General features: G+C 49.8%; 1 protein-coding gene across 1 annotated transcript in view; it reads left to right on the top strand.

Moving 5' to 3' along the window:
• LOC130306231 (uncharacterized) overlaps positions 1-27,754 on the top strand; it is an 870,792-nt gene that overhangs the window by 4,312 nt on the left and 838,726 nt on the right. The window contains exons 2-4 of the mRNA XM_056552075.1: positions 1,386-1,499; positions 5,315-5,406; positions 5,494-5,572. Of these exons, the coding sequence (XP_056408050.1) occupies positions 1,386-1,499; positions 5,315-5,406; positions 5,494-5,572 (285 nt within the window). The remainder of the gene's footprint in view (positions 1-1,385; positions 1,500-5,314; positions 5,407-5,493; positions 5,573-27,754) is intronic.

Raw genomic sequence — 27,754 nt, 5'->3', positions numbered from 1 at the left:
ATCTACATTTCCACCATTGTTGTCCCCATCTACATTTCCACCATTGTTGTCCCCCATCTACATTTCCACCATTGTTGTCTCCATCTACATTTCCACCATTGTTGTCCCCATCTACATTTCCACCATTGTTGTCTCCATCTACATTTCCACCATTGTTGTCCCCATCTACATTTCCGCCATTGTTGTCCTCCCATCTACATTTCCACCATTGTTGTCCCCATCTACATTTCCACCATTGTTGTCCCCCATCTACATTTCCACCATTGTTGTCCCCCATCTACATTTCCACCATTGTTGTCCCCCATCTACATTTCCACCATTGTTGTCCCCCCATCTACATTTCCACCATTGTTGTCCCCCCATCTACATTTCCACCATTGTTGTCCCCATCTACATTTCCACAATTGTTGTCCCCCCATCTACATTTCCGCCATTGTTGTCCCCCCATCTACATTTCCGCCATTGTTGTCCCCATCTACATTTCCGCCATTGTTGTCCCCATCTACATTTCCGCCATTGTTGTCCTCCCATCTACATTTCCACCATTGTTGTCCCCCATCTACATTTCCACCATTGTTGTCCTCCCATCTACATTTCCACCATTGTTGTCCCCCATCTACATTTCCACCATTGTTGTCCCCCATCTACATTTCCACCATTGTTGTCCCCCCATCTACATTTCCACCATTGTTGTCCCCCCATCTACATTTCCACCATTGTTGTCCCCCCATCTACATTTCCACCATTGTTGTCCCCCATCTACATTTCCACCATTGTTGTCCCCCCCATCTACATTTCCACCATTGTTGTCCCCCATCTACATTTCCACCATTGTTGTCCCCCCATCTACATTTCCACCATTGTTGTCCCCCCATCTACACATCTACATTTCCACCATTGTTGTCCCCATCTACATTTCCACCATTGTTGTCCCCCATCTACATTTCCACCATTGTTGTCCTTCCATCTACATTTCCACCATTGTTGTCCCCCATCTACATTTCCACCATTGTTGTCCCCCATCTACATTTCCACCATTGTTGTCCCCCCATCTACATTTCCACCATTGTTGTCCCCCCATCTACATTTCCACCATTGTTGTCCCTCCATCTACATTTCCACCATTGTTGTCCCCCATCTACATTTCCACCATTGTTGTCCCCCCATCTACATTTCCACCATTGTTGTCCCCCATCTACATTTCCACCATTGTTGTCCCCCCATCTACATTTCCACCATTGTTGTCCCCCCATCTACATTTCCACCATTGTTGTCCCCATCTACATTTCCACCATTGTTGTCCCCATCTACATTTCCACCATTGTTGTCCCCATCTTTGGCGCCGCTCTATGTTATCGATGTGTTTTTGTAGGTGAGGTCTCCAGAACTGACCCCATTAGGACATCGCTGTCTATTATTCAGTGGAGGAGTTGGAGGACACAAGGATCTGTACCAGGACATAGTCATGATGGAGGATCACCGGCCCCTCACATCACAAGGTAAGAAGAGACAGATATTCAGTTTTATCTACGGCTGCACCATTTATCCCAAAAACAATTGAATGGCGATATTATCCCCTCATGATTTCACAAAAACCTGCTATTATTACCCTGCATCTGGATTTCAGCGTTGGCCCAGACCAGACCCCAGTGTGTATTCGGCATTTGCTGCCTCCCCCTGACCCCCATGTGTGTCTGGTGCTTGTGTGTAAGCGAATGCCCCTCTGGGACCCCTCTAACTACCGACAGGGTGGGAGTTGTGACTTTCAGGTCTGGTGAGACGAGGGTATAATGGTGGCTGGTGACGGACATTGGTGACTGCCTCTGAGATAAAGTCTACATATGGGGGAGGTGACGCCATTTTTATCCTTTTTGCAAGTTTGTTCTTTTTTCACTGGCCGCCTTAGAGATGTAGGCATTGAAGCTCGCCCGTCTGACCTTAATAACATTTTTTTAAGAAACGGGAGACCATTTTGCACAATACTGATATTCGGCAAAACATTCTAGAGGGATGGTGGGGGATGCCCTTGTGTTGTAGGGAACTAGGGAGTGAGAGCGATATCTGAATGGATGTCACTACTTGTCCGTCTCCTCCTCATCCTCCCTGGTGACTCTTTCCTGTCCTGTAATTATATCCGGGAGTTCTCTGTCTTTATTAGATAAAACGCTGATTGTCTCTTATCTGTCTCCATGTGAGAACATTAAAGTGGGTGTCCAGAGAAAATGTCTTAGAATAGGAAATAAGTATCTAATCCTAAAGCTGGGCCCCCCACGATCTCCAGAACGGGCCCCGACTATTAGAGAGAGCTCGTGCTGTAGACGACTTCTGCTCCATTCATTTGTATGGGACGCTGGAGAGGACTGTACTGGGGACCAACAAAGTCTCTTCTTATACACTATATGCAGTGTACAGGGAAATAACAGCGAAAAGGGAATCATTGCTTCAGACAGTCTTCTCTCGTGCCTCGCTCTTCTCTCTCGTGTCTGGGCTCTTCTCTCTCGTGTCTGGGCTCTTCTCTCTCGTGTCTGGGCTCTTCTCTCTGGTGTCTGGGCTCTTCTCTCTCGTGTCTGGGCTCTTCTCTCTCGTGTCTGGGCCCTTCTCTCTCGTGTCTGGGCCCTTCTCTCTGGTGTCTGGGCCCTTCTCTCTGGTGTCTGGGCTCTTCTCTCTGGTGTCTGGGCTCTTCTCTCTCGTGTCTGGGCCCTTCTCTCTGGTGTCTGGGCCCTTCTCTCTGGTGTCTGGGCCCTTCTCTCTGGTGTCTGGGCCCTTCTCTCTGGTGTCTGGGCTCTTCTCTCTGGTGTCTGGGCTCTTCTCTCTGGTGTCTGGGCTCTTCTCTCTGGTGTCTGGGCTCTTCTCTCTGGTGTCTGGGCTCTTCTCTCTGGTGTCTGGGCTCTTCTCTCTGGTGTCTGGGCTCTTCTCTCTGGTGTCTGGGCTCTTCTCTCTGGTGTCTGGGCTCTTCTCTCTCGTGTCTGGGCTCTTCTCTCTGGTGTCTGGGCTCTTCTCTCTCGTGTCTGGGCCCTTCTCTCTCGTGTCTGGGCCCTTCTCTCTGGTGTCTGGGCCCTTCTCTCTGGTGTCTGGGCTCTTCTCTCTGGTGTCTGGGCTCTTCTCTCTCGTGTCTGGGCCCTTCTCTCTGGTGTCTGGGCCCTTCTCTCTGGTGTCTGGGCCCTTCTCTCTGGTGTCTGGGCCCTTCTCTCTGGTGTCTGGGCCCTTCTCTCTGGTGTCTGGGCTCTTCTCTCTGGTGTCTGGGCTCTTCTCTCTGGTGTCTGGGCTCTTCTCTCTGGTGTCTGGGCTCTTCTCTCTGGTGTCTGGGCTCTTCTCTCTGGTGTCTGGGCTCTTCTCTCTGGTGTCTGGGCTCTTCTCTCTGGTGTCTGGGCTCTTCTCTCTGGTGTCTGGGCTCTTCTCTCTGGTGTCTGGGCTCTTCTCTCTGGTGTCTGGGCTCTTCTCTCTGGTGTCTGGGCTCTTCTCTCTGGTGTCTGGGCTCTTCTCTCTGGTGTCTGGGCTCTTCTCTCTGGTGTCTGGGCTCTTCTCTCTGGTGTCTGGGCTCTTCTCTCTGGTGTCTGGGCTCTTCTCTCTGGTGTCTGGGCTCTTCTCTCTGGTGTCTGGGCTCTTCTCTCTGGTGTCTGGGCTCTTCTCTCTGGTGTCTGGGCTCTTCTCTCTCGTGTCTCGGCTCTTCTCTCTCGTGTCTCGGCTCTTCTCTCTCGTGCCTGGGCTCTTCTCTCTCGTGCCTGGGCTCTTCTCTCTCGTGTCTGGGCCCTTTTCTCTCGTGTCTGGGCCCTTCTCTCTGGTGTCTGGGCCCTTCTCTCTGGTGTCTGGGCTCTTCTCTCTGGTGTCTGGGCTCTTCTCTCTGGTGTCTGGGCCCTTCTCTCTGGTGTCTGGGCCCTTCTCTCTGGTGTCTGGGCTCTTCTCTCTGGTGTCTGGGCTCTTCTCTCTGGTGTCTGGGCTCTTCTCTCTGGTGTCTGGGCTCTTCTCTCTGGTGTCTGGGCTCTTCTCTCTGGTGTCTGGGCTCTTCTCTCTGGTGTCTGGGCTCTTCTCTCTGGTGTCTGGGCTCTTCTCTCTGGTGTCTGGGCTCTTCTCTCTGGTGTCTGGGCTCTTCTCTCTGGTGTCTGGGCTCTTCTCTCTGGTGTCTGGGCTCTTCTCTCTGGTGTCTGGGCTCTTCTCTCTGGTGTCTGGGCTCTTCTCTCTGGTGTCTGGGCTCTTCTCTCTGGTGTCTGGGCTCTTCTCTCTGGTGTCTGGGCTCTTCTCTCTGGTGTCTGGGCTCTTCTCTCTCGTGTCTCGGCTCTTCTCTCTCGTGTCTGGGCTCTTCTCTCTCGTGTCTGGGCTCTTCTCTCTCGTGTCTGGGCTCTTCTCTCTCGTGTCTGGGCTCTTCTCTCTCGTGTCTGGGCTCTTCTCTCTCGTGCCTGGGCTCTTCTCTCTCGTGTCTCGCTCTTCTCTCGTGTCTGGGCTCTTCTCTCTCGTGTCTGGGCTCTTCTCTCTCGTGTCTGGGCTCTTCTCTCGTGTCTGGGCTCTTCTCTCTCGTGTCTCGCTCTTCTCTCTCGTGCCTGGGCTCTTCTCTCTCGTGTCTCGCTCTTCTCTCGTGTCTGGGCTCTTCTCTCTCGTGTCTGGGCTCTTCTCTCTCGTGTCTGGGCTCTTCTCTCGTGTCTGGGCCCTCTCTGCTCCAAGTTGTTACTTCTCCATGCTTTGTCCTCTTCCCCTATTCTTTTTGTAATCTCCTTCCATAATGACTCCTCCCCAGGATACGGGCAGCCGAGGAAACCTCTCCTCCAGCCTGAAGAGGCGTACATTGTCTGTGTACTGTCATGGCCCCACAGATATTTAACCCCTCATTCACCTCTGAGAGAGGAATAGTCGTTGCCTGACAAAAAACGGGGTTATATAGACAAAGTCTTATCCCACATGGTCCCTGGTGGAGGAGACTTTGGAGCAGTCGTTTTCTTACTACAGAAAGTTTGATAGAAGACGGAGCCGCAACTGTGCGTTCCCTCTGTGGACATATAGAATCCTCTAATAAGGGATTAGAGACCAGATTTCCTTCCCCAGATGACCCATTTATTACCGAAATGTCTGTGTCTCCTCCACCTGCTGACAATGGATTCCCCTGAGGAAGGAGTGACAGCCGAGTCTCTGTAGGGACCAGCAGCTCCGGGCCTGGGATTTCATTGCGGGTCTGACTGGATTAGCTGATGTTTTATCAGAAAGTGGGGGAGGGGCAGAACATTGTTATTGAGGCCTGATAAATAACCTAGAGGTGAGAAGTGTATGATATATATAGATGGATATACAGGAGCTGATGTATTCATTCCTTGTGTGTTCCCTACAGATGGCGTCATTGATAGAAATCCACCCGAGAGGTGTCCCCGTCCTCTGTATTCCCAGGACTGTCCAGAGGGAAATGTCCTAGAAAACCATCAGGTAGATGACCCTAAAGTTTCCCAAAATATGACCATAAAATGATTGAGGTAAAGTTCTTTTTAACATTTTTTTTTCTTGTTTGTTCAGGTTGAAAATCAGAATCATATTAAGGTTGAGGTTAAAGATGAACCAGAAGAGGAGACGGATTTCTGGGCCGATCAGCAGTGTAAGGAGGGGGAGACTTTTATTGGTGGAGGGACTCCTAGATACTACTACACCCATCATCTGATCATCACATGGAATAATCTATTCATCACTGTGTGTTCCCTACAGATGGAGTCATTGATAGAAATCCACCCGAGAGGTGTCCCCGCCCTCTGTATTCCCAGGACTGTCCAGAGGGAAATGTCCCAGAAAATTGTCAGGTAGATGGCGCTAAATTCTCCCCAAAATATGACCAGAAAGTGATTGACCCCAAGATCCACTTACATTTTCTTCCTATCTTTTTTAGGGTGAAGATCTGAGTGATATTAAGGTTGAGGTTAAAATTGAACCAGAAGAGGAGACGGATTTCGGGGCCGGTCAGCAGTGTAAGGAGGGGGAGACTTTTATTGGTGGAGGGTCTCCTAGATACTACTACACCCATCATCTGATCATCACATGGAATAATCTATTCATCACTGTGTGTTCCCTACAGATGGAGTCATTGATAGAAATCCACCCGAGAGGTGTCCCCGCCCTCTGTATTCCCAGGACTGTCCAGAGGGAAATGTCCCAGAGAACCATCAGGTAGATGAGGCTGATCCTATATCTCTATAGGGAGGTCCTGCAGTCATAGATGTGGGGATAGATTTTGGGGGTCTCTGTTGCTCCTCCTGTCTGCTGTATTGTAGTGAATTGTTCTATATGTCACATCAGGGGGGAGATCTGACTAATAATAAAGTGGAGGATGAAGAAGAGAGGATGAGGGGCCATCACCCATGTATGAGGGAAGTGAAGGAGGAAATTCCAGGAGGTGTTACCCCAGGTATGTAATAATTCCAGGAGGTGTTGTCCCAGGTATGTAATAATTCCAGGAGGTGTTGTCCCAGGTATGTAATAATTCCAGGAGGTGTTGTCCCAGGTATGTAATAATTCCAGGAGGTGTTGCCCCAGGTATGTAATAATTCCAGGAGGTGTTGTCCCAGGTATGTAATATTTCCAGGAGGTGTTGTCCCAGGTATGTAATATTTCCAGGAGGTGTTGTCCCAGGGATGTAGTAATGGATTACAGAGGGAATTCAGAGGTGTCTTCAGGGGAGGCTCCACCTTAGATCTACATGACATTAACCCTTCAGGCCCCAGTGATCCCCTGTTATGTATAGTCAGGACCTGAGGGAGGTGACTATATAGAGATCCTCTCCAAGGTCATCTATGGGTCCTGTCATGCTCCAGGTAGAACACTAGGGGCAGCATCAGGATTTGGGGCTCAGATGTGATGAACAGCCGCACTATCCCATGGGAGCAGAGAACTTAGTGTAACCCCTTAAGCTCCACAATGGATGGTGATAGGGGCCCCGGGCTGATGGTCAGGTGTCTGGCATCGCCCTTATATGAATATAGCAGAGGGATGTGTCAGTCCGTAGAGAAGCGCTCAGCACCACAGATAAGATGTGTGTCTTCCACCAGTGTTTAGCTTCTCTCCTGACATCCACAGGTTAAATGTGTCTGTCACTTCCCTTAACCCCTTAAGGACCCATGACCGGTACGTCATGAGTCTGCTCCCGTTCTATAACACGGGACCACGGCGTGGCCCCGCGTCCTAGCTGGTCTGGCCCGGCCAGGACCCGTGGCTAATAGCGTGCAGCACTGATCGTGAAGCCGCGCGCTATTAACCCTTTAGATGCGTCGTTCAAAGTTGAACGCCGCGTCTATAGTGAAAGTAAACTAATGCCGGTTAGCTCAGGGAGCTGGTCGGGATCGCTGCAATGAAATCGCGGCATCCTGAACAGCTTACAGGACAGCCGGAGGGTCCCTACCTGCCTCCATGCTGTCAGATCGCCGAATGACTGCTCAGTGCCTGAGATCCAGGCATGAGTAGTCAAGCGGCAGATTAATTGATCAATGGTTTCCTATGAGAAACTATTGATCAATGTAAAAGATCAGTGTGTGCAGTGTTATATCCCCCTATGGGATAACAATGATCAGTGTAAAAGATCAGTTTGTGTAGTGTTATAGTCTCCTATGGGATATCATTGATCAATGTAAAAGATCAGTGTGTGCAGTGTTATAGTCCCCTATGGGATAACAATGATCAGTATAAGAGATCAGTGTGTGCAGTGTTAGTCTCCTATGGGATAACAATCATCAATGTAAAAGATCAGTGTGTGCAGTGTTATAGCCCCCTATGGGATAACAATGATCAATGTAAAAGATCAGTGTGTGCAGTGTTATAGTCTCCTATGGGATAACAATGATCAGTATAAGAGATCAGTGTGTGCAGTGTTATAGTCTCCTATGGGATAACAATGATCAGTATAAGAGATCAGTGTGTGCAGTGTTATAGTCTCCTATGGGAGCTATAACACTGCAAAAAAAAAAGTGAAAAAAAAGGGGAATAAAGAGCATTTAACCCCTTCCCTAATTAGTTTGAATCACCCTCCTTTTCCCATAAAAAAAAATAGTGTAAATAAAAATAAACATATGTGGTATCACCGCGTGCGGAAATGTCCGAATTATAAAATATATTGTTAATTAAACTGCACGGTCAATGGCGTACGCGCAAAAAAATTCCAAAGTCCAAAATAGTGTTTCTCTATCGGCTCCATTGGAGGACACAGAACCTTGGGTATATGCTGCTGTCTTTAGGAGGCTTGACACTATGGTAACCAAAAAGTCAGCTCCTCCCAGCAGGATATACCCGCCTCCAGGCCACTGAGCAATTCAGTTTTTGCTTAGTGTCTTAAGGAGGTGGACATGGTCTGGTGTTCTCCAGACCAGGTCTCATATTTTTTAGGTTTAGGGAATGTGTTAGTGCTTTATTCCTTTTTATTTCTGTTTTCAGGTGGGGACTCAGGAACTACAGTTCACTGTTTCCCCATTGCGAGAGGTGGCAGGCATCTTGGATGTACTGTTAACCCCTCTCGCCAACGGTCAGCGCTTGGGGTTGTACCTCATGGGTCCGGGTCCCCCTACCTCCCTGTTCGCCTCGCTATGAGCTTGGCTTGCTGCAGGTGACAATAATGACTGACTACATTCTGAAGACTTCTTTAGGTAAGTTCTTCAGCATAGGTGAATATTTTTCTTTCCCTATGTCTTGCAACAGCTGGAGACCCCTGTTTTTTGGACCTTTCAGTACTAAGCTGGGGCTGGCCATGGGATACTTATTCTTCCCTGCAGGGGGATTGTTTTTTATTATTGGGGGAGCAGTTGTGCAAGGGGCAGTGTTTCATAGTAAGGGGCACTTTATTTGACAATGTGTTTTACTGTATGCGCCGCGGGCGGGTGCTCCTTTTTACTTTCACTTTCGGCAGCCGCGGCTGCCGACGGCACTTCGCCTGCTCCATTCCCCGGGCGCATAGGAGCTCACTAAGGCGGCGTGTGCGCTCGGGTTTTGGAGCGTGCGCCATTACTAAGTCCCGCTGTAATTCTTCTGCAGCCCGGCGGACGTTAGCTCCGCCCACCAGGCTGCATAAGCGCTTCAGCATTGCGAAACAGCCGCCAATCAGCGCCGTGCGCGCGTTTGGAGCTGTGCAGGGGCCAATCACAGCGCTCTTGCCTCTGACCTGGCCCCTTCTTCCTATTGGCCGGCATCTCCTCTCTCTCCTCACAGCCACAGTGCGGAGTTCTCCTCACAGCAGCTGCCTTGGGACACAGACTTTGGGTGAGACTGTTCATTTTTTAGCTATGTCCGTGCCCAGAACTGTTCCTCCCTCAAAGCAGTTATTGGGAACATTAGTTACCCATTGCGCTTGTAAAAATTGCTCTGCATAAATGCCAGGTTCTGCTGAACCCACTTGCTCTGCCTGCTCCTTCTCCCCCAGACCCCCCTGCTATTTCTAACCCAGGTGCTCCTTCAGACCCGGGTTCGGCCGCCCCTCCAGCCTGGGTTTCCTCCCTCTCCCAGTCTATATCCGACTTGGCACAGGTCTACCGTTCAGTGGTGACTGCCTTGGAGAGGTCTACCCTTCACCAGCCCTCTAGAAGGTCCCGTTCCCCTTCTCCCTATGCTTCACATAAGCGTAATAGGGGTGTCTCCTCTGACTCATCCCCTGAGTCTGCTGGTAAACACGGGCGTTCCTCTCGCAGGTCTCCCCCGACCGCTTCTTCAGGCCACACGCGTCGCTCTTCCAGAGGACATTCCCGGGGTCACCGCTCTGGCTCTCCTGAGCCACTTATCAGGTCAGATTCTCTCCCTTCTAGGGCCGCCTCCACTCGTTCGCACTCTCCTGGAGAACTGGCGGACGAGGTTTCCAATTCGGCATCCGATTCAGAGGACCGTTCGGACTCAGTGGACACGGTGAAATCATTGGTTATGGCCATAAGAGACACCTTTAACCTAGAGGACCCAGGAACTTCAGACGCAGTTCCAGAAGTATCCTTTCATCGTGCCCGACCGGCACCCAAAGTGTTCAGCTCTCACGCTGAATTTGATACCTTTCTAGAATCTGCCTGGAAGCACCCTGAGAAGAAGTTTCAGGGACTGAAGAAAGTTCAAGCGCGATATCCTTTCGCAAAGGACCTTGTCTCCAATGTGACTTCCTCTCCGTCGGTGGATCCTCCAGTTTTCCGCCTCTTTAAAGCTACTACTTTGCCGCTGGCGGATGCAGCTGCCTTCAAGGATCCGGCAGACAAAAAGGTTGAGTCTTTAGCGAAGAATGCCTTCGAAGCAGCGGGTGCCTCCCTGCTTCCTGCCTTCGCCTCTGCCTGGGTGTCTAAGGCCCTTTCGGTTTGGCATTCACAACTCCGTCAGGGCATTATTTCGGGATCTCCCCCAGAAGAACTGTCTGCTCTGGCCCTCCAGTGTTCCAAAGCTGGAGACTTTCTGTGTTCTGCTTACTTGCACTCAGCTCGCTGCGCTGCCTTTGCCACCAGTAAACTAGTGGCCCTCCGTCGTTCCATTTGGCTTAAAACATGGAACGCGGATGCTGCTTCTAAGAAGTCTCTCTTCGAGATTACTTTTACCGGTTCCCAACTTTTCGGCAAGCGCCTGGATGAGATTATCTCTGAGGTGACAGGTGGCAAGAGCTCCTTATTACCTCAAAACAAGTCTAGCATTTATCTCTGCAGAAAGTCTTCTTCCTTTCGAATGTCTGGCACCTCTAAAGTGTCCAGCCAGGCGCCTTCACGTGACAAGAAGGCCCCCTTTTTCAAGGCGCGTCCTTCTTGGAAGTTGTACACCAACTGTTCCGGACATTTTGCGGCCAAATCGGGCAACCGCAAACCCACTGCTGCATGAAGGGACGCCCCCACCCGCAGCTTTTTCTCGGGTGGGAGGTCGCCTCTTGCTCTTTCGAGACGTTTGGACCACGCTCATTCAGGACTCCTGGGTCAGGGACGTGGTTGTTACGCCGAGCGCTCCGGGTCCCCGCTCCTCCCCGGAGCGCTCACGGCGTCTCTCTCCCTGCAGCGCCCCAGTCAGTCCCGCTGACCGGGAGCGCTGCACTGACATGGCCGTCGGGGATGCGATTCGCACAGCGGGACGCGACCGCTCGCGAATCGCATCCCAAGTCACTTACCCGTCCCGGTCCCCTGCTGTCATGTGCTGGCGCGCGCGGCTCCGCTCTCTAGGGCGCGTGCGCGCCAGCTCTCTGAGACTTAAAGGGCCAGTGCACCAATGATTGGTGCCTGGCCCAATTAGCTTAATTGGCTTCCACCTGCTCCCTGGCTATATCTGCTCACTGCCCCTGCACTCCCTTGCCGGATCTTGTTGCCTTGTGCCAGTGAAAGCGTTTAGTGTTGTCCAAAGCCTGTGTTACCTGAACTCCTGCTATCCATCTTGACTACGAACCTTGCCGCCTGCCCCGACCTTCTGCTACGTCTGACCTTGCCTCTGCCTAGTCCTTCTGTCCCACGCCTTCTCAGCAGTCAGCGAGGTTGAGCCGTTGCTAGTGGATACGACCTGGTTGCTACTGCCGCAGCAAGACCATCCCGCTTTGCGGCGGGCTCTGGTGAACACCAGTAGCCTCTTAGAACCGGTCCACCAGCACGGTCCACGCCAATCCCTCGCTGACACAGAGGATCCACAACCTGTAAGCCGAATCGTGACAGTGGTGTCCAACGGATACCGGATAGAATTTGCCTCCCTTCCGAGGGATCGTTTTTTCTCAGTCCCGTGCTTCCCGATCTCCCTCGCTTGCGAGGGAATTTTGGGAGGCTCTTCAGTCCCTTCTCATCCAGGGTGTCATTGTCCCGGTTCCTTCAAGGGAACGCTATCGGGGTTTCTATTCCAATCTTTTCGTGGTTCCCAAGAAAAACTGTTCTATGCTGCCAATACTGGATCTCAAACGTCTCAACCAACATCTTCTTCTCCCCCATTTCCGAATGGAATCTCTCCGTTCGGTGGTGGCGTCCATGGATCAAGGAGAGTTTCTTTCCTCGGTGGACATCAAGGATGCCTACCTCCACGTTCCAATTTTTCCCGGACACCAGCGGTACCTCCGCTTTGCGGTTCCGGAAGGTCATTATTAATTTGAGGCTCTCTCCTTCGGTCTGGCCACAGCACCATGAGTCTTTACCAAGATTCTGGCGTCTGTGATAGCTCTGTTACGGTCAAGAGGGGTATCAGTGATACACTACTTGAACGACCTCCTCATCAAGGCCTCCACCAGAGCCCAGGCTCTGGAGAATGTGAGCCTCACTCTTCAGACCTTATGTCGCTTCGAGTGGATGGTCAACTGAGACAAGTCTATTCTCTCCCCCACCCAGTCTCTGGTCTTCTTGGGGCTTCAGTTCGACTCTGCCTCGGCTCGGATTCGCCGCCCGCCGGACAAACGTCTGGCCCTTTTGTCGGGAGTCCGCTCCCTCCGGATACCATCCCCGGTCACCATCCGTACTTGCATGGAAGTCCTGGGTCGGATGGTGGCAGCCATGGAGGCAGTACCCTTTGCCCAGTTTCATTACCGTCCTCTTCAGCTGGCGATTCTTGCCCGGTGGGACAGGACTCCTCCTCTCTCTCTAGATTGCAAGATTGTTCTCCCTCTCCTGACCCGTTGGTCTCTGCGCTGGTGGCTCCGCTCCCCCCTTCTTCTTCAGGGGCGTTCTGTCCTTCCCCCCCCACTGGCAGGTGGTCACGACAGATGCCAGTCTGTCGGGTTGGGGGGGTGTTTTCAGGGATCAGACGGTTCAAGGCCTCTGGCCTCCCCAAGAAGCCCTTCTTTCCATAAACATCCTGGAGCTGAGGGCGATTTATCTTTGACTGAAGCATTGGGAGTCCCTGCTTCAGGGCCACCCTGTCCGTGTCCAGTCGGACAACGCCACGGCTGTGGCGTACATCAATCGGCAGGGCGGCACTCGCAGCTCAGCAGCCATGTCCGAGGTGACAAAGATCCTCCTCTGGGCAGAACAAGTAGTTCCAGCCACTTCGACAATTCACATTCCGGGAGTGCTCAACTGGGAAGCGGATTTCCTCAGTTGGTCCTCAGCTGACCCCGGAGAGTGGTCCCTTCTTCCGGAGGTGTTCGCACAGACCTGCGATCTCTGGCGGACCCCAGACGTGGATCTCTTCGCTTCTCGACACAACCGGAAAATTCCGACGTTTGTTTCAAAGTCCAGGGACCCCCTGGCTCTAGCCGTGGATGCCCTAGTAATTCCGTGGTCGGGCTTTGTCCTGCCCTACCTGTTTCCTCCTCTCCCTCTCCTTCCCAGGGTTCTGAGGATGCTCAAGGCGGAAGGAGTCCCCGCCATGCTGGTGGCTCCAGACTGGCCTCGAAGGGCATGGTACGCCGACGTGGTCTGGCTTCTGGATGAAGTTACGTTCCGCCTTCCACTTCGCCCAGACCTACTGTCACAGGGTCCCCTTTGCCACCCCAATTTAAAGTGGCTGCATTTGACGGCGTGGCGATTGAGACCGCGGTACTAAGGGCCCGCGGCTTCCCTTCCCAGGTAATTCACACCATGCTCAGGGCTCGCAAGCCCTCCTCTGCGAAAATTTATCACCGTACCTGGCGGGCTTACTTTCTTTGGTGTGAAACTCAGACCTTTTCTCCAGTTACCTTTTCCGTTCCCCGTCTCCTCTCCTTTTTGCAGTCGAGGTTGGAACAAGGGCTGGCTCTCAGCTCCCTTAAGGGTCAGGTTTCGGCCCTTTCCATTCTCTTTCAGCATTCTCTGGCTTCCAATTGGCATGTCCGGACCTTCCTTCAGGGCGTGGCACACGCTGTCCCCCCTTACCGGTCCCCTTCTCCCCCTTGGGACTTGAACTTAGTTCTAGGCGCTCGCTAGGACACACCTTTTGAGCCTCTTAGGGAGGTTCCCCTTCGTCTCCTATCCTGGAAGGTGGCTTTTCTTATAGCTATTACTTCCATTAGGAGAGTATCTGAACTGGCAGCTCTCTCCTGCCGTTCTCCTTTCCTGATAGTTCATCAGGACAAGGTTGTTTTCCAGCCAGATCCGTCCTTCTTAGCTAAGGTCGTTTCGGCTTTTCATCTCAACGAGGACATCGTCCTTCCTTCCCTTTGTCCCGCTCCTTCTCATCCCAGGGAGCGCTTACTCCACAAATGGGATGTGGTACGGGCTGTTCGGACTTATCTTTCTGTCACCTCTTCTTTTCGTCAGTGCGATTCTTATTTCGTCCTTACGGAAGGTCGTTGAAAGGGACAGCCTGCTTTCCCGGCCACCATTTCCCGGTGGATCCGCTGTGCTATTTCAGAAGCTTACCGCTGCAAGGGGAAGATCCCACCCTTCAGGGTTGTGGCTCATTCCACCCATTCTGTGGGAGCATCCTGGGCTCTCCGGAACAAGGCCTCTGCCTCGCAGATCTGTAAAGCGGCCACCTGGTCGTCTTTGCAGACTTTTTCAAGATTCTACCAGGTTCATACTTTTGCATTGGCTGATGCTAGTATGGGCCGTAAAGTGTTGCAGGTGGCGGTGGTACAGCCGACTGCCTGACCTTTTTTCTCTGCCCACCCAAGGGACGGCTTTGGTACGCCCCAAGGTTCTGTGTCCCCCAATGGAGCCGATAGAGAAAAGGAGATTTTTTTAGACATACCGTAAAATCTCTCTTGAAGGATCCATTGGGGGACACAGCTCCCGCCCTTTTCAGGGGTTCCTTTTCTGTGATCTGTCCGAGGGTGTGTTCAGTTGATTTTTCTTCTGGTTCTCGGACAGGTCATGGTTTTTCCTTTGACCTGTTGGTCTTCTCCTATTGCTCTGTGACTAAAACTGAATTGCTCAGTGGCCTGGAGGCGGGTATATCCTGCTGGGAGGAGCCGACTTTTTGGTTACCGTAGTGTCAAGCCTCCTAGACACAACAGCATATACCCAAGGTTCTGTGTCCCCCAATGGATCCTTCGAGAAAGAGATTTTACGGTAAGTCTAAAAAATCTCCTTATTTTTGGTCAATAAGTCTGATCAATACAAAAATGGTGATGCTAAAACCTTCAGATCATGGCGCAATATGGGGCGTATGAGCCCTCATCCCGCCCCATACGCAGAAAAATTTTAAAGTTATAGGGGTCAGAAGATGACAATTTTAAAAGTATACATTTTCCTGCATGTAGTTATGATTTTTTCCAGAAGTATGACAAAATCAAACCTATATAAGTAGGGGATCATTTTAATCGTATGGACCTACAGAGTAAAGAGAAGGTGTCATTTTTACCGAAAAATTTACTGCGTAGAAATAGAAGCCCACAAAAGTTACAAAATGGTGGTTTTTTTTTCTATTTTGTCTCGCAACTATTTTTTTTTCTCCATTTCGCAGTACATTTTTGATTAGAATGACTGACGTCATTACAAAGTAAAATTGGTGGTGCAAAAAATAAGCCATCATATGGATTTTTAGGTGCAAAATTGAAAGAGTTATGATAACTTAAGATTTTGTTGCAAACCCTTTTGAAAAAATAAGTGAAATAAATGGCTTCCTATAACCATCAATAAGTTTCTTACACCTCTCAGCCGGAATGTTGGACCACTCTTCCTTTACAAACTGCTCCAGGTCTCTTATTGGAAGGCGCCTTTTCCCAACAGCAATTTTAAGATTTCTCCACAGGTGATCAATGGGATTTAGATCTGGACTCATTGCTGCCACTTCAGAACTCTCCAGGGCTTTGTTGTCATCCATTTCTGGGGGCTTTTTGATGTACGTTTGGGGTCATTGTCCTGCTGGAAGATCCAAGATCTCTGATGCAAACCCAGCTTTCTGACACTGGGCTGTACAGTGTTACCCAAAATCCGTTGGTAATCCACAGATTTCATGATGTCTTATACACATTCAAGGCCCCCAGTGCCAGAGGCAGCAAAACACCCCCAAAACATCGACCTCCACCATATCTCACTATAGGTACTGTGTTCTTTTCTTTGTAGGCCTCATTCTGTTTTTGGTAAACAGTAGAATGATTTGCTTTACCAAAAAGCTCTATCTTGGTCTCATCTGTCCACAAGACGTTTTCCCAGAAGGATTTTGGTTACTCAAGTTCATTTTGGCAAAATGTAGTCTTGCTTTTTTAGGTCTCTTTGTCAGCAGTGGGGTCCTCCTGGGTCTCCTCCATAGTGGGGTCCCCCTGGGTCTCCTCCATAGCGTTTCATTTCATTTAAATGTCGACGGATAGTTTGCGCTGACACTGATGCTCCCTGAGCCTGCAGGACAGCTTGAATATCTTTGGAACTTGTTTTGGGCTGCTTATCCACCATCCGGACTATCCTGCGTTGACGCCTTTCATCAATTTTTCTCTTCTGTCCACGCCCAGGGAGATTAGCTACAGTGCCATGGATTGTAAACTTCTTGATAATGTTGCACACTGTGGACAAAGGCAAATCTAGATCTCCGGAGATGGACTTGTAACCTGAGATTGTTGATATTTTTTTCACAATTTTGATTCTCAAGTCCTCAGACAGTTCTCTTCTCCTCTTTCTGTTGTCCATGCTTAGTGTGGCACACACAGACACACAATGCAAAGAATAAGTGAACTTCTCTCCTTTTTATCTGCTTTCAGCTGTGATTTTTATATTGCCCACACCTGTTACTTGCCCCAGGTGAGTTTAAAGGGACACCACATGCTTGAAACAATCTTATTTTTCAACAATTTAGAAAGGGTGCCAATAATTGTGTCCAGCCCATTTTTGGAGTTTGGTGACATTATGTCCAATTTGCCTTTTTTCCTCCTTTTTTGGTTAAGTTCCAATACACACAAAGGGAATAAACATGTGTATAGCAAAACATGTGTTACTGCAATCCTTTTCTGTGAGAAATACTTCATTTTCTAGAAAAAGTTAAGGGGTGACAACATTTACGGCCATGACTGTACAGTATACAGCCCCTCTATTAGATCTCTCGGCCCCCATGATTGGGTCTCCCCTGTATGGACATGAGACTTCTGACTCTGGAACATAAAATCCAGGGATGAGTTTTCTGGGGATCGGTCTCAGTGTGAATCCACATTTTCTGGGACAATCCAGTGATGTGAGGACTTGGAGTGAGGTCCGGTCATTGGGGCCCGGATGTCTCTCCCAACCTTGTGCAGTTGTGTGGAGTCGACCATGAATGGGGCCATGGAGGAAAAACATCCAGGGAAAGGGGATCCTGTGGACAGAAAGAACTTGTCACCTAAAGGGTCAGAGGAGGATGTCAGGAATCGTTCTCAGGAAGAGGCGGAGCATAGTCAGGAAAGTGCAACCAAACCCAACGCTGGTACCTAACATGTCCCAACCCACAACTCACCGCTCCTCAGCACAGATGGGCTACAACAGCAGACAACCAGCTCCCTGCTCATTGTATCTAAGGGGAACAGAAAGGGGAGACCCCAGGGGGGAAAAGAGCCAAAAATGGTCTCACTGAGCAGAAACATCACCTGATCAGATGGATCCAAACCTCTGTGGCCCCATACTGATGGGGGGGGGGGTTTAAAATTGGTCACAAGCAGCATGAATGGATGAGCCCTTCTGGTCAGGTGTGTCCTGTAGTGTAGGAGGTGTAATGGTTGGGGGAGGGGGAGATCTAAATAACATCTAACTCTAGTTTTCAGTTCTGGATATAGAAGTTGGACTAGTGATAAGAATTCGTGGCCAATGTTACCTCCTCTTTCCTGGAAGCTATAAAGGGGGGATCATCTCCTTTCCTTTGTACTCTCTTCTGGGGTCAGATGACCATCAAAAACTGCATAAATACTTCACGTGTGTTTTCAACCTAATATTTTTTTTATACATTTCCCATAATCCATTTTTATCCCAACAGAAAATCCCAGTAAGAATTCTGAGGGAAACTTCATGTTATTCCTGAATGATAAAGGAGAATATGAAGATATGATGGAGCGCTCCTCAGGAGAAGACCTCCTTACCCCTAATGTCCATCCAGATCTATCCTGTAATAATCCACCTGATCATGACGAACCTTCTCCTGACCAACCTCACATTGTTACCACAAGGACAGATCAGAAACATGGGAAAGGTTTCCCAAACCTTGTCGTACATGAAAGAATTCACACAGCGGAGAAGCCATATTCATGTTCAGAATGTGGTAAATCTTTTAAACAGAAATCAAACCTTCTTGTACATGAAAGAATTCACACAGGAGAGAAGTCATATTTATGTTCAGAATGTGGTAAATGTTTTATAACTAAATCAGAGCTTGTTTTACATGAGAGAATTCATACAGGAGTGAAGCCATATACATGTATGGAATGTGGGAAATGTTTGATAACTAAAGCAGAGCTTGTTCTACATGAGAGAAGTCACTCAGGAGAAAAGCCATATTCATGTTCTGAATGTGGGAAACATTTTACAAGTAAAGTAATTCTTGATAGGCATGAGAAAAGTCACACAGAAACAAAGCCATATTCATGTTCTGAATGTGGGAAGTGTTGTAAAAGTAAAGCACATCTTGGTGTACATGAAAGAACTCACACAGAAAAAAAGCAATATTCATGTTCAGATTGTGGGAAATGTTTCAGAAGTAAAGTACATCTTTCAAATCATGAGAGAGTTCACACAGGAGAGAAGCCATATTCATGTTCAGAATGTGGGAAATACTTTACGCAAAAATCAACCCTTTTTGTACATAAGAGAATGCACACAAGAGATAAGCCGTACTCATGTTCTGAATGTGGGAAACGTTTTGAAACTAAATTCCAAATTTCAGCACATAACAGAATTCACACAGGAGACTGATAGGCAAATTAAATAATCATAAATATATAATAATATGAAGAATGGAAATATGAGATCTCGGGTAACTGTAAAATGTGATGTTTCTACGTTCTGTTGTGAGAATTAAAGAGTACCTGTCATCAAAAAAACCTTTGATATTTTGTATATTACTGTATTCCAAACAACTTTCTCATTTCATGTATTTAAAAATAAAAAAAAATTGTGTATTTTAATTTTGAAAAAATGACCACTCGGAGTCTCCCTACATGTCCCAGCCATAAGTCTCTTCTGGAGTTTAGGCTCATGCTGGCCTGGCATGAATCCTAACGCTCATACTGCAGCCGGGACAGCCTGAAGGCGAAAGTGGTCCCCTAGCATTCTTCAGTGACATCGAGCCTGCAAGATAACAGGTAAGAAACAGCTTTTTAAGCTTGGAAAACATTTAAGGGTGGGAGGGGTGTCAGGAGTAGTTAGGGACTAGTTTAGAAAAGATTGTTTCGTGACCAGGGGGTGTGGAAACTTTATAAAAAACTACTTATCCACAGGACTAAAATGGAGCAAAATCTACTTGTCCCTCATGATGATCCACTTGTCCAGGCCAATTTTTTGCTTTTACGCGCTTTTTTTTTTTTTTTTTTCCCTCCTCCCCCTATAATAGCCATAACTACCTACTATAATGATACCTTTTAATTTTTCAATAACATATTCTCTGAACCAAAAAATAGGTGGTGAAATTGAAATAGTAAAATACAATTTTGCAGATTTGGTGGTTTTCTTTTCTACGCCATTTTCCTTGAGATAACATGTTATTTTGATACTTTAGGTCGCCTGATTACAGCAATACCAGATTTGTATAGTTTACGTCATGTTTTACATTTTTAAAAAATTCTGAACTTTTTGGAATTTTTTTAATTGCCATTTTTTTGACCCCTGTAGCTTTATTTTTTTTTCCATATACCAAGCTGTATGAGGGCTAATGTTTTGCACCATAATTTGTTTTTTTTGTATCGGTACCATTTTGGTATTGATCTGACTTTTTAATCACTTTTTAACTTTTTTTTTCTGGGAAATTATAAAAATTGCAATTCTGTGGTTTGGTATTTTTTTTCTACATTTACTGTACCGGATACATAATGTTATATTAGGTCGTACAATTACGCATGAAGTGATAACAAATGTTTTTTTTTTTTCAATTCAAAAGAGGTTTTATTGAGAACACAATAAAAACAGTATACAGGGTAATGCAAAATGTAACTAGGGGACACACAAAGGTCCAGGGGCCAGGGAAGGCCCAAAGGGACTAAAAGCAGAACAACAAAGTCATCAAAATAGGCAGCATATTAAGCGTACATTGCAAATGGAGAAGTGTAGAAAGTAGCGAGATAAGGAGAAGAGTAGCAAGGCAAAGAGGTAGGGTGCTCGAGGGCACCTACAATGGAACGCAGGATCACAAAGAAGAACAAGCCCAGAGGAAGGGCAGGGTACGAGATCACGCCACTTCTAAGACAAGAAAAGCGAGCAAACACTATATCAAGGATAAGGATGCACATGAAGTGACAAACAGTAGAAGAGCGAGAAGGGAAAGGGGAAGTACAGAAAGAGGGAACAGAGAAAAGACACGGGAGGAAGTCATAAGGAAAGGAGGGCCAGACCACAAACAAGGAGGAGAGGAGGACCGGCTGAGCGTGGGCAAATCCACCACCCTAGCTTCTGTAAGCTATCTCAGGGTTCTATACCTATCAGAGGAGCAAAACAGAGACCATGGGAGCCAGACGGTCTCCACACGGGCCGCATCAGAAGGAAGGGTGGCTAATAACTCCTCCATACGCAGAGTCTGAACGACCTCTGCAAACCATTCCTCAATGGTGGGGGGGGGGGTTTGGAGATTTCCATTTCATGGGGATGACAGTCTTGACTGCCTGAAGAAGGTGGCGAGCAAGCGATTGCTTATAGCTAGACTGCGCCATCGGGAACATAAACAGCAAGACGGCTTCTGGGGTATAAGGGATAGAGACAGTCGACACTTCAGAAATCACTTGGAGAACCGTTCGCCAGAAGGGGGCCAGCGCAGAGCAATCCCACCATACATACGTCATCGTACCCACTGCAGTTCTGCATCTCCAGCATGTCTCGGGAACCGAAGGGTACCAGCGATGAAGCTGCGCTGGAATGCGGTACCAACAGGACATCATTTTAAAGCAGGAGTCTTGAGCCTTGGTGGTGATTACGGCCTTATGAGTCAGGAAGAAACACCTGGCCCATTCCTCCGGAGAGAATGATTTACCCAACTCCGCTTCCCAGGAGAGGCAATAAGCCGGCAGGGAGAGAGAACGATGGGCGAGTAATAGATCATAGAGAATGGAAATGCAGTGTCTAGGGTACGATGAAGCAGTGCAAAGGCGTTCAAAAGGTGTTAAGTCCTGGTGCAGAGCAAAATGAGCAGGGAGCGAGGAGTAAAAGTGGCGCAGTTGAAGATAGGCAAAAGGGGCCCGTCGGGAAGACGGCCTCTCCAGGAGCAGGTCATCTAGTGGTTTAAGCTGAGGCTCAGCCAGTATGTGACAAAAGCGGAGAGGAGCAGTTAAGGAGGCGGCAAAAAAGGCCCCCTCTGAGGAGGCTCCAGACGGGAAGCCTCGGTGATCCGTAATCGGTAGGAGGGGACCCTGGCGATCAATGAGGCCACCACCTGATCTCGTAGAGTGCAGAGAGGTAAGAGTGTGGCGTGTGGAATAAGAAGTTGGGTAGGAGGCATGTTGGGCAGAAGACCATGTCCAAGGCAAGGTGGCCAGGGCCTTGGGGCAAACATCTTGGGCCAGGTGGACCCACAGCTTAGAAGTGGAGTTGTACGACCAGTCAAGGACATGGGCATGCACACAGGCAAGAAAGTATAAACGTCAATCAGGCAGACCCGCTCCTCCAGATAATTTAGGTCTGGAAAGCAGAAAACGATTCAGGCGAGGCCGTGTCGAAGACCAGACGAACAACCCAAAACATTGCTGCAGGAGGCGCAAAAGAGACAAGGAGATGAATAGGGATGGTCTGCAGGAGATAAAGCAAACGAGGTAGTAGGTTCATTTTAATGATGGCCATCCGACCAAACCAAGAGAACTCCCTCTTATTCCAGGTAGCAAGATCAGCACGAAATTGTGCCAGGAGGGGAGAGAAATTGAGGGAGAACAGTTGAGAAAGATCGGACGGCATCTTTGTCCCTAGATAAGTAATACTGTGTGGGGGCCAGGTGAAAGGGAAACTCGAACGGAGAGAAGCTTCTGTATGAGCCGGCAAGGAAATGTTGAAAGTTAATTTTAAAATTAGACCATAGGCCAAACTCCCGGAGGTGGGCCATGAGATTGGGCAATGACACAACGGGGTCTGTTAGGTAGACGAGAAGATCATCCGCAAAAGTGGAACATTTATATTCGTGGGCGCCAACCACAACCCCGCGGATATTGGGGTCCGCTCTGATGTTTGCAAGGAGGTGTTCCATCACCAGCACATACAGAAGAGGAGAGAGGGGGCAGCCCTGGCGTGTGCCGTTATAGATAGGGAAAGGGTCAGTGAGAGAACCCTTAACCTTCAAGCGGGCCGTCGGGGAGCGGAAAAAGGGCCATGACCTTAGCTGTGAATTGAGGATATGTTATCAAATGCCTTTTCCGCATCAATGGAAAGGAACATCATAGGGAGGGCTTTAGACCTGGCAAAATGAATAAGATGGACAGTCTTGACAGTATTGTCCCTGGCCTCCCTCCCTGGCACAAAACCCACTTGGTCTAGATGGATTAAGGAGGGAAGAAGAGAATTAAAGACGAATCGCTAATTTGGAATAGATTTTTAAATCACTATTCAGGAGGGAAATGGGACGATAACTCCCACAGGATTGGGGGTCTTTACCTGGCTTGGGGATAAGCACTATATGGGCCACCGTTGAAGTGGTAGGGATGGGATTAGAAGGAGAGATTTAATTAAAGGCCCGCAACATAAAAGGGGAAAGGGAATCTATAAGTGTTTTGTAAAATTTTGCTGTGAACCCATCAGGGCCCGGGACCTTTCCCACCTGGCAGGTCCTTGATCACCAGGGCCAGTTCCTCTGGGGAGAAAGGGGTCTCCAACAACTCCATGCCCTCAGAGGAGGGCGGAGGGAATGGGGACGGCATGGGCAGTGGAGGGGAAGGGGGGTGGGGAATGTTATACAGATCAGAAAAAAAGGTATGAAAAGCAGAAGTAATGTCCGGGGTAGAGTGCACCACTGAACCTGCCAGATTACGTATACAGGGGATATGAACTTGAGCTACCCTAGCGCGGAGCGCCCTGGCCAGCATGCGACCACATAATTGCCATATTTGTAGAACTGGCTCCTGCCCATCTGGAGCAAACGACCCCAGGATTCCACTAATAGACGTTTAACCTCAAGCCTGGCTAGCTGCAATTCCCTGAGGATGGAAGGGGAAAGCGAGCGCTTATGGGGCAACTCTAGAGAAGAAACCAGATGAAGAGCATTACGAAGGGCCTGGGCCCTGCCCCATTTAAGACGGAAGCCATGTTTGATAAGGACACCACTAAGGACACACTTGAGCGCCTCTCATTGGTAAAACGGAGCCGTGGCGTAAGAGGCATGATCGTCCCCAAAGGCAGAAACAGTCGGGTCAGCCATACAGAGAGGGTCAAGAAGCAAGGATTCATTTAGCCGCCACGACCAGGCTGACCTAGTCAGAGCCGGGAGGTGGAGAGAACAAAAAACTGGGGCATGATCCGACCACAGAATGTTGCCAATGGAGGAGGATGCAACCCAGGGCAAGGCAGAATGTTGGATTAGAATATAATCCAGCCTACTGTAGGACCCGTGTGGGGAAGAGAAGAAACTGTAGTCCATGTCTGAAGGGTGGTACAACCGCCACATGTCAGTCAAGTGTAATAGAGCAAGGGCATGTTTTACGCATTTAATGGCAGTGTAAGACAAACTGGCCCGCCCTGTAGAGTTATCTAACGTGGGGTCCAGAGTTAAATTCAGATCCCCGCAGAGGACCACAGTACCCGAGACAATAGGTAGAGCTGAGTCAACCAGGGTGACCAGGAAGTCCACCTGACCCTGATTGGGCACATAAGCATTGATGATTGTAAGGGTGGTCCTCCCTAGGGAAAGGCGTAAGATAACAAATCTTGCCAGGGGGTCTAGGGTAACATTGAGATTTATGGAGAGCTATAGCCACCCCGTTAGCGTGCGCCACCGGATTATTGGCACAGAACTAAACCGGATAGTACCTATTCTTGAGGGCAGGGGCATGACCAGACATAAAATGAGTTTCTTGGAAGCAAGCAATGTGTACTTTACGCTTGTGGAGATGATGCAGAATCTGCGTCCGTTTCACCGGAACATTAAGTCCCTGTGCATTAAAGGAGGCAACGTTTAGTTCCGCCGCCGAGGACATCGGAGCAGAGAGCGCGCACCCAGCCGGGCACCTAAGAAAGGGAGAGGGATAAAAGTAAGACACAGACACACATGGGGGGAAGGGAGAGAAGAGGGGAGAGAAAAAGCAGGGAAGAGAAAGGGAGGTAAGAGAGAGAAGAGGAGAGAGAGGGAGCAGAAACAAGAAAAATAAACTACAAAAACCGCAGTAGCTCCACTACTGCAACTCGAGTTAAGAGAGAAGTGGTCCAAGACCAAGGAGACGAACGCTGGGAAAGAGGCCTGGCACTGTCTCCACCCTACGGGGGGGGGGGGGAAGTAGGAAACCAGCAAGCAAGAAGGGGGCCTAAGCCCAGCACCCCTAATTGAGCACAACAGAGCAGTCAGAAGAGACCTCCGGGGGAATAGCCGGAGCAGCAAGAGAGACATAGAAGAAATGTAGAGATCGGAGAACCCTGGAGAGGAAAACAGATAAACAAGAGCAGGAAAGAAGGGCAGAAAGGAAAGGGGGAAGGGAAAGAGAGGAGCCAAGAGAAAGGAGAGGGTAGGAAAGGGCATGAGAGCGGTCACAAGAGAACTCTCCAGGGACCAACGTAAACCTGCAAAACAAAGCACCGTAAAAAGGCAGTTAGAAACAACAAAATGCAACAACATTAAGTGGCAGAGGAGGGCCCCGTACGGGAGGGAGTAGGGGCCGGTTCCCAGCGGGTGACCAGTCGTTGGCGGCGGGAACCTCTAGGTGGAAGTCCAGCACGGGGTTGTTTGGGGGACTTTTGAGGGGACTGCTGGATAGGCCTCTTGGGAGCTAGGGGAGTGAGGGATGGCCACTCTGGCAGGGAAAGGGAGGGAATGTCCAAGTCCTGGAGAAAACCTGGGAGGTCATCTGGAGAGCGTAGGGAGCAAATCCTGCCATTCTTCTGGACCGTAAGAGAGAACGGGAACCCCCAGCGGTAATTCAGACCCTGTTCACGCAGCACTTCCAGAAGCGGTCTGAGAGCCGCACGCTGAGCCAAGGTATGGCGGGACAAGTCCGGGAACAGTTGTACCTCAATGTCCTTGTAGAGAATTCGGCGCCGAGAGCGGGCCACTCGCAGGATATCATCTAGATATCATCTAGAAGTGTACTCGACATATGACATCCCGGGGGAGTTTATCATCAGGATGAGGAGGACAAAGGTCCCTATGTGCCCTATCCAGCTCAATATAGGCATCCGCTGGCCTATCCAACAAGTCATTGAAAATAGTCAATAAAGCAGGATACAGTTCCTCAGGGCCAACAGCTTCAGATAAACTGCGAATATTATTGTGTCTATTACGGTTTTCAATGTCGTCCAAGTGTTGTTGCAAGATAAAGAGCTGATCACTGTGTTTCTGCACGGTTTCCTGAAGAGCATGAAGCGAGGCAGCGGAAGATTCCTGAGCAATGGCAACCGTGTCCACCCTAGTTGATAAGGTGGACACCTCAGAGTGCAGTTGAGCAAATTCCTGCTTGCATTCCTGCACCATTTGTTTAGCCATGAAGGAAAAGTCCTCTCTATTAGGTAATGAAGACATTAAAGACTGAAGATCCGCTAATGTGACCGGGCGGTCGGGTGTAGTAGCAGGAACCACAGCAGAAGTCACCCCCAGCGCAGGAGAGCCTGGATATGGAGGAGTGCGGATAACAGGTGGTGTGCCCCTCAAGCTCAGTGTGGGGTCCTCAGGCACATGGGCAGCTAACTCCGGAGGGTGCAGAGGCTGGCAGCTGTCCGGGGGAGGACACAGGCCTCCATCTCTAGGGGGAGATGAGAGGCATTGAGGAGGGGGGTCCCAGGAGGAGCCAGATGACCACTGTGGGGACAGGGGTGCCATGGTCAGCTTAGGAGCCGAGCCAGGGGATGGCACAGCATAGATAGCCATCACCAGGGGTGGGCACTGTCCAGATAGTGGGGGCCAGTCCAGGTGGGCAGATGGAGGACCCACTGTGGAGCTCCATGGAGGGGCGGCCAGAGTCCCCAGGGACAGTAAACGGGGATGTTCGGGGCCAGGTGGGGACCCCCTGCAGCAGAGGAGTGATGGAGGGGGAGAATGCAGGTGCAGTCTTAGGAGCGGTGGGCCCAGGTCCCTGGGGCATGGCAGCACCGCTGTGTATGGGGGATCCCCGGCTCACCTGATCTCCCGAGGGAGCCGGAGGTCTTCCGGATGCAGGCTGTAGAGGATCTGTGTACGGAGGCAGCCGAGTGTCCGGGGATCGCGCCCCACCACCAGCTGGCGCAGCACAGCACATCTCCTGGAGCTCCGTCTGCTGCTGCCGAGAAGGGCAAGCCGGAAGGTACAGCGCAGCAGAAGCAGTGGTGGTTTGCGGCTGGAGTCCGGGAGGCAGTGAGGAGAAGTCAGGCGTCAGATCTTGAAGAGCTGTGGCACAGGAGGAGGCAGGTGGCCCGCCCGCAGGCCGGTCCGCGAGGTTCACAGCAGGAGATGAGGGAGCCGCCATCTTGCCCGGCGGCAGCGAGGAGCTTCGGCGCGGCTGTGAGCGGGTGAAGTAGCCGGTAAGGTCCCGCTTTGGAGAGGTAGGTCGGGTCTGGGCCCCTTTACGGTGCTTTTTACGAGTATTGCCCATCAAAATCCCCCGGAGGTCTCTGAAATAACAGGGGTGCAGGACCGGAGCTCAGGCGCGCACGTCTTCACACCAGCATGGCTAGCCACGCCTCCCCCAAATATGTTTATTTTTATTATGTTTGCATGTTTTTATATAGGAAAAGGGGGAGATTTGAACTTTTAACATGGAAGGGTTAATGTGTTTGTTTGTTTTTTACTTTTATTAAGTAATTTTTTTTTTTTTTTACACTTTATTAGACTTATAGGAGGAATCATTAGATTCCTCATACAGATGAATAGAGTTCTATTGAACTCCATTGATCTGTGTGCTCTGTGATCCATTGATAGAGCCTGGTCCAGCCAGGATCTATCAATGACAGAACCACAGACAGCAGGGAACAGAGGTAAGTCCTGCGACTACCTCCATAGTGGATCGTCCCCTCACAATCGCACTGGGGGGGGGGGGGCGATCCACCCCACTAGCCCACCAGGGAGCATTCACATGTCCCTTTAGACGCCGCTGTCAGCTTTTACAGCGGCTATCTAAAGGGTTAATAGCCAGCTGCGGCGATCGCCGGCTACTGAGAACAGCCTGGGGCTGCAGAGTATGGAGCGGGCACGAGTCCGGAGCCCGCTCCATACAGACTGCTGAGCGCCACATGCTGGCTATTAGCGGCGCTGTGAGGTGGAAACTTGCGCCCCGTGCAGACTTGCGTCCGCACCTCCCCTCAGCTCTGCGAAGGTTTCCGAAGCTAGAGCTGGGGGGATCGAAGGCAGAGGACACAGGTCTGCATGGCAGAAAGAAGCCACGCCCCCTCATCTCCCCCCCACAGGTCTGCATGGCAGAAAGAAGGCGGAGCAGTGGAGATTTGAAGTGCACAGCTTCTCATCTCCCCTCCCCCTGCTCTGCATTAGGAGGACACAAGTTTCCACAGCCGGGGGCGGTCACCAGAGACCAGATTAGGCCGGAAAAGCTGTGATTAGACCGGCAAATCACGACGATTGCCGACAAGGTAGGGGGTCTCAGGTGATGTGCTGGGATGGCTGCTAATAGATATCAGCAGTCATCCCGTTCCAATCACCGCCCGGTGCGCAGCGGTGACCAGAATATTTTTTATTGGGTTTTCCAAATATTGAACACATTCTAGACCTG

This window comes from Hyla sarda, chromosome 1 (genome assembly GCF_029499605.1).
Source record: "Hyla sarda isolate aHylSar1 chromosome 1, aHylSar1.hap1, whole genome shotgun sequence".
NCBI classification, from domain to species: domain Eukaryota; kingdom Metazoa; phylum Chordata; class Amphibia; order Anura; family Hylidae; genus Hyla; species Hyla sarda.
This window is presented reverse-complemented; position numbering and strand designations above follow the sequence as displayed.